The sequence below is a fragment of the Clupea harengus genome, chromosome 9, assembly GCF_900700415.2.
Source record: "Clupea harengus chromosome 9, Ch_v2.0.2, whole genome shotgun sequence".
NCBI lineage: Eukaryota > Metazoa > Chordata > Actinopteri > Clupeiformes > Clupeidae > Clupea > Clupea harengus.
The window spans coordinates 4,988,264-4,995,742 of record NC_045160.1 but is presented as its reverse complement, the minus strand read 5'-3'; the positions used below and the strand labels follow the sequence as shown (position 1 = coordinate 4,995,742).

Below are 7,479 nucleotides of genomic sequence, written 5' to 3'. Positions count from 1 at the left end.
ACTAGCCCGACCGCTCCAGATGTGTGAGCATTGTTTGTTGTCACATTTAGGGTTACTCAGTCCAGATTATAGCTTTACCTTCCTCCTCAGCGTCATACTTTCTGAGGGGAAAAATCTGAGATGCTACTGTTGGTGGTGGTGCCACGAAGACACATGTGGCAGATGTGTTCCGTATCTGTCCCTGTGTGTGTGTGAGGCTGAAGGACACACACCTCTGTCCCTGTGTGTGTGTGTGAGGCTAAAGGACACACACCTCTGTCCCTGTGTGTGTGTGTGAGGCTAAAGGACACCCACCTCTGTCCCTGTGTGTGTGTGTGTGAGGCTAAAGGACACCCACCTCTGTCCCTGTGTGTGTGTGTGAGGCTAAAGGACACACACCTCTGTCCCTGTGTGTGTGTGTGAGGCTAAAGGACACACACCTCTGTCCCACAAGGAGTCCAACATTAGTGGGTCAGCCCTCCACTGTCACCCGTCATTCTGAGCGGTGGTCAAAACGGTGAGCGAAACGGTATGAGCGTGGACTGTGCACCCTCTCTACCATTGTTTACAACTACTCTTCACGCAGGCCGTCTCTGTGTCTCTGTGTGTGTGTGTTTGTGTGTGTGTGAGGAGAGAGAGCTCTACCTCTCTGCTTTCTCTTCCACCCATTCAGTGCAGGAAAATGGTATGTGCTGTCACTCAGGTGCCGATCTGACCAGTCACTTATCAAATGGGTTATCAAAGGACCCCCAAGAACACAACCCACATGGCCTGTATTACTAAGCCCTGTTTCCTTGTGTTGTAAGTTAGTTTGAGGTGAATTGCCCAATGAACTGTAAATTGTGTGTGGTAACAGGAAGGCAGAAGCCCTGCCATGGAGACACAAGTCTATTCAAACACTCTAATGTTTTCAGCAGAGAATATAAGGGGCCGTTTTGTTAGCGTGTGGTGCAACCTGAGCGTGGTGTTATATATGTGGAATCATACAGTGCCATCTCCATGGCGACCACCATGTTCTTTATAAAGAACACTTCGGTTTGAGAACTCCCACCTGTCTTCATTTCCGTTGCGGACCGCGCTCAGCAACGTGCCCCCTCGTCCCAGAGGCTATGCACTCTTTGGGGAGCCCCGTTCTGCCTGCTGTAAAAACCCTCTAAGTCACCGGAGTCGGAGGTGGCATCTGGCTGTGATTTACACCGCCGCTCTGCAGTCAGGTGTTCAGTTCTCTCTCTGTGAGAGACTCCAGACACCTGTGCGGGGAAGGTCACAGTGTCGCGGGGGATGCGGAGAACTGATCTCGGGACAGCTGTGATTTATGGCCGAGTGAAGGTGTGCTCTCCGCTTGACTGGGTCAAGGCAGGCGGTACCCAGCCGAGCCCAGCCCCGGAGCCTGATGAGATAAGCCTCTCTGTGTCAACCTCCTGCTGCTGCTGGGGAGATGCTTGTCTGCTTCACACACACACACACACACACACACATACACACACACACACACACACACACACACACACACAGACACACACACGCACACACACATACACACACACCACTCAGTCCTTTACACATTCCCATTGGTTGGCCTGGGGGAGAGACAGGGAGATGGAGATGGAGGGGTAAGAGAAAGAGTGATGCAAAGAAGGACAGAAGAAGAAGGGAGAAATAGAGAGACAAAGGAGAGATAGAATAAAGGGAAACAGATGGGAGGTGAGAAGACAAATGTGGGTTGGGGGCTGTGGGGAAATGGGAGAGTAAGACTGAGACAGTTACAAGACAGTTACCATCATCTGTCCAGACCAGACCAGGCGGCCATCTTCCGCCTCCGGACCAGGCACAACAGACCGATACAACACACACACACACACACCGTAAACTACATCTGGTGCTGTCTCCTATGTGCACTTGCGGAGATGCAGAGCAGACCGCGCAGACCGCAGAGCACATCCTACAAGGCTGTAGGTACCTCTGCCCTACATCCGTGCGTGATGAAATATGGCTGCAACCGGAGCCCATTCACAACAAGATGTACGGGCCTGTGGAGGATCTGTGGAGAACCACCAGTTTTATTACAAGAGCTGGTCTCCAAGAGTAACCGGTGATCGACAAGAAGAAGAAGACTGAGACTGAGAGAGAGATAGGAAGAGAGAATGGGGAGGACAGACGAAGAGAGGGATAGAGAGAGAGTGGCATGAGAGGAGGAGGACGATATGGAAGAACAAGGTGGAGAGACATTGACAGGAGTAAAGGAAAGAGAAAGGGGATTTCAGTTAAGAGATGACACAAAGATGGCAGTAAGAGATAGAGGAGTGGATGCAGAGGTCAAAGGTCAGGTTCCTATTGGGTTTTGATGCTTCCAAACCTCAGAAGCTGAATGTACATAGACACACACACACACACACACACACACACACACACACACACACAGAAAGCCCCTGTGGCAGAGAGCTGTCGACAGCTGTTGAGGAGCGATATGTATGCTGGCAGTAGATGATTCCAGCTGTGGTTAGTGTGTTCTGGACAACCTCCAGTCCTTTTGTGTGTGTGTGTGTGTGTGTGTGTGTGTGTGTGTGTGTGGGACCTCCAATGGAAACATAGCATACTTTTACACCTCCGGAACCTCCTACCTGATCAGGGGGAGAGGTGAGGTGAGAGAGGTGTGCAGCAGGGGTCTGTGCTTCTGTGACATGAAAGAATGCAGAATAAGACTCTGTGTGTGTGTGTGTGTGTGTGTGTGTGTGTGTGTGTGTGTGTGTGTGTGTGTGTGTGTGTGTGTGTGTGTGTGTGTGTGTCTGTCAACACAGACTAAATCTGTGTGGAACATTCTGCAGGTGACCATTAACTGCCATAGTGCTGCCAGTTATACGTGTGTGTGTGTGTGTGTGTGTGTGTGTGTGTGTGTGTGTGTGTGGGTGGAAGGACCCCATCAGAAACAGATGTGAGTGGATCAGAGGCACTGAGTGGATTGATAAGGTGATGCAGTGGTCTGGCAGCAGGGTAATCCGCTGGGGGGGGGGTCCACCCACACCTCTCTGGGGCTTCTAGAAAGGACTCAACAACTTCCTGATCCAAGCCACCTCCAGCCCCATTCCCCCAGGCCGCCATTTTCAGCAGGTCAGTGAACGCCAGATAGACTTCAGAAATATGATTTCCACTGTCGCTAAAATCCATCCTGTCTTTCTTTAGCCCCCCAGAGGAGAGTGCAGGATAGAAGAGAAAGATGTTAGTGAAATGATGAGGGGTCAAAGGTTAAGGAGTAAAGCTCACAATGTGTCTGTTCCTCATCTTGCCCTGCACAATGTTTACTCTGGTTTAATTGATTTATTGAGTTTTGGACAAACCTTCGCCCCATAGATGGAGATTTGATTGGTCATATGATGGACACATCTGACCTCGACCAATGAGAGATAGTGTTAAAAGTTCTTCTATGATTTGGTGTAGACGTCACCCAGGTCAGAAAAACACAAAATTCAGAACAAGCAGAGAGAGAGACAGCATGATAGGAGAAATTGTGGTGCTTGCTTGATTTAGTTTATTACACATCACACAATGTTTAGACAACGTCAAATGTATCGACTTTTTATAGACTGTGGTTTAAATTATCCCTTTCTCACAAGTTTTTGACATACCACCAAAATATACTTAACTCAGATGAGAATTCTTACCAAGTCAATTGGTAACACTTTAGTCACTTTTTTTGTGCGTGATAACGACATGATGGTAAAATGCCACACAATTGAATAGATTACAATCTCAAAAGCAACAAGTCGATCACAGCTGCGTAAGTGATGTTTTGTATGACTGGGTTGCCTTAGCTTTACAGTTTCCACAGATGCACAATACTGGCAATCTCAACCTAGATGAAATCCGTATGGAAACATGCACACTAGTGGTATGTCAGTTAATATGAGTGTAAAGTCACTATGACTCCATATTTTGGTTGGGTGTGTGTTGCAGTGTTGACATTTGCGAAATTGGCCAAGCTGTGCACGTCAGTAAGGCTTTGTGAGACAGACATCTTCAATACAGGATTACATACATCATATTTGCTATTTAAATACATAAATGAATTTGTAAAGACTTTTAAATTAGATTTACTCTTAAGACCACTTTAAAAAAGAAATAGCTTTACTTATCTTGTTTTTTTATAACGTTTTAACGTTTTTTTTAAGTAATGTGAATTCTTTGATTGCAAAAGATTACGACATCTTCATCAACAAAAAAAATTAAATAATAACAATAGCAACTGTACACTTAAACAACAGCCTAGTCTGTTCCCAGTATTATTGTTGTGGTTTTAAATATAGAATAGCATGAAGCTTACTGCTGACAGTCATTTTTTTGTTGTTTGTTTGTTCTTGTTGTTGTTGTTCTTCTTCTTCTGAGGTTTTAGCCTCTCTCATCTCGCTGGAGCAGCAACACAGTAAACTGTCCTTCAAGCGGTGCAGATAGTTTCCACTCTGGTCATCAGCAGCCATTTTGTTTTGTTTTCCTATTTATGTGTTTTTCCTCTTAAGGCCCAGGGGTACAGGACTAATAAGCGCTTAAACCGCTGAGGTCTCCAGTGAGACTGGCGTGATGCTGGTGTGAGGAGAGCCAAGGAACGGGAGAAGGTTCAGAGTGGCAGTGGAGCACAGTATACAAGGCAATGTAAACACGGATCTTACCACAACACAGACAGGGCACTGATAGAGGTTATACTGGAGGCGATGGATTGGAGGATGGGATAGATAGAGAGAGAGAGAGAGAGAGAGAGAGAGAGAGAGAGAGAGAGAGAGAGAGAGAGAAAGAGAGAGAGAGAAAGAGAGAGAGGGTGAGCCTAGCTTCTTGCTGTTTGGTTGAAGGTGAAACTTTGGGACGATGGAGAAAGAGACAGGAAGTTAGTGCCTGAGGAGGCATTGGGTTGTGGGAAGACTTGGTCATTGAGATGGGAACTCTGCATCCCAGCGCGTTTGGTCCCTTTATGACTTTTGATCTCTGCCTCTATTTCCCTCTCTTTCTCTCTTTCACTCTCTCTCTTTCTGTATCACTCGCCTCTTCAGCAACTCACTTTTTCCACTTGATCATCTCCACTCTCTTACTCTCCCAGTTTCATTCACCATTCTCCATCATGCTCCTTCTCCCCCGTCTCATCTACTCATTCTCTTCTCTCCTCTATGCATCCCTCATATCCTCCCTCCCTCCCTCCACTCGCTCGGTTCGTTCCTTCCTCCCGCTACCGGCAGCCGCAGCCCTCCACTACCATGTCCTGGTAGTTCTTGAGCACCACGCGGTCGTGCTGGTCCAGGTAGAGCATGGCGATGGGGCTGAGGGCGGTGGGCACACAGCAGGCCTTGGGCACGGCGCCGTTGACTGAGTTGACCAGTGTCTGCACCATGGCGTGGCTGGACGAGTTCATGTGGTCGGCCAGCGGGAAGCGGCACTCGCCCAGGCAGAAGAAGGCGTCGTAGCCGCTCGGCGCCACGATCCACTTGTTCCAGCCCACGTCCTTGAAGTCCACGTAGAGCGGGTGACGGCGGCAGCGGGCCCGTGACAGGTGCTTCAGCTTGGCCGCCCGCCGCCCGTTGCGCTTCACGCGCCGCTCTGACCACCAGTCCCCACGCCAGTCCGACTCAGAGGAGCGCTCAGGGTAGAGATCACGATCTCGATCTCGATCTCTCTCCCGGCTGCGGTCACGGTCGCGGTCACGTCCCCCTTTTCCCCCTCGGCTGGACCCCTTCCTTCCTGCCCCCCTCGAACCACGCCCCTGCGGAGGGATCCTCTTGCCACGGGGGACCAGTGGCTGACCTCTGCCATCATGACTGTAAGTCACCAGCAGGGGGCGCTGGTGTGCCCAGCTGTGCTCGTCCTGCCCGGCCGCTCGCCTCACCCTCAGGCGGCTCTGCCTGCCATCCCCTTTTCTTCCAGGCAGTCTGGTACCCTCCAGGGTGTCCTTGGGAATCTTCCGTGTGGCGTTGTCGGCAGGATCCTCAGTGGTGACCTCTAACAGGAAGGTCAGGCTCCCTGGCCGCCCGCTCAGCGCCTGCTGCATGAACAGCTCATTGGCCAGGCTGAAGGTTTCCCAGGATGCTGAGCGGTTGGGGGTGTCCTGCGCGGTCAGCCGGCGGGACTCCAGCAGACGGGGCCCTGGGTCAGTGTGGCCCTCGGAGATGTACAGGCTGACCCTGTGAGAGCCCTCAGCATCCACGGGGCCGCGAAGGAACCGGAGTTCTGCCGACACAATGCTCTCATCCTCCGGGATGGATGACATGTTGAAGGAGATGAGAACCCGGTCTGCTTCTGATGGGTCTCCATCAGGATCTCTGGTCTCTGATGGAAAGAGAGAGAGATAGAGAGAGAGAGAGAGGGAGAGAGAGAGAGAGAGTAATTCAATTCAAGTCCATTTAAAATCAATAACATGCACACTATACATAGTTTCAGACACGTAGCTTTGGCAACAGGGAGTCATTCATTCATGCCAATAAAACATCATTTGATTTGAAAAACTGAAAAACAGAATGACCCATGAGACACAGACATGAGAACAAAGATGTGGAAAGGCAACCTTGTGAGAAAAGGGCCTTGGGGAGAAAAGTGAACAGACAGAAGCACACAAGGGGCACAGTACGCTTAACTGACTAAAAGAACTGAATCATTGGCTTTATGTGAACTCTTTACAACTGTCCATTACATGATACGCTGTTTCCACTATGTTTCAAACTGTCCGCTGTCTACCGCCTAGAGGCAGAGGCTTTTTGGCAGTGTGTGATTGTCATAATTGCAAATCGTTCTCGGGTGCGCTTTGACAAACTTTCATATACTTTTCCAGACCCCTCTGCGGATCTCCTCTGCCAAAGAGGTAGAAGAAAAAAAGAAAAAGCTCGAAACAATCCCGGCATTGAGTCAGTAGTTAGATATAGCTCTTTCACAGGGCTCGCGGGCAGTGAGGGAAGGTTAATTGACCTGTACACATTACCCCTTTGTGTCCTGCTGTGAGAGTGATGAACTCACCTCTTTGGCTGCCAACACACACTTAAACTCTGGCAAATATAGTAGTCTCTCTCTCTCTCTCTCTCTCTCTCTCTCTCTCTCTCTTTCAGTCTCTCTCTCTCTCAAAACTATAGTCACTACTTTTGTATGTCAGAGCATCAGAAAGTCAGAAGGGAAGTTGCCAGGCAGCAGCACGGGTCTGATTAGGCACCAGACGGGCAGTAGGTCAGGGGTCACTGTCCAGTAGAGGTTATTTCATCTTCAAATTGCTCTGACTATTTAACCTTCAACAAAAGAGTCCTTATTTATTGTTCTATGGCAGCATAAGACAGGATTTTCTATGTTTATGCAATTCTCTGCCAGTTTTGTGAATTTTGTTCTCAAAAGGTTCAAAACCACAACACATAAACTTTGTACATTTCCAATGCCTTTCATCACCAGGTTCTGGCTTCGGAGATGTTAAGGCGATCGAAGACACATTTCCCAGAAAATGAAGACCATTTCTGGTCTTGTCAGAAATAACATTATACAACTCTT

At 48.9% G+C, this 7,479-nt stretch overlaps 1 protein-coding gene across 1 annotated transcript in view; it reads right to left on the bottom strand.

The window, feature by feature from the left end:
* Nucleotides 1-3,482: 3,482 nt before the first annotated feature.
* Nucleotides 3,483-7,479, bottom strand: part of bmp16 (bone morphogenetic protein 16) — an 11,904-nt gene continuing 7,907 nt past the window's right edge. The window contains exon 3 of the mRNA XM_031573147.2: nucleotides 3,483-6,282. Coding sequence (XP_031429007.1) covers nucleotides 5,189-6,282 — 1,094 coding nt within the window. The 3' untranslated portion in view covers nucleotides 3,483-5,188. The remainder of the gene's footprint in view (nucleotides 6,283-7,479) is intronic.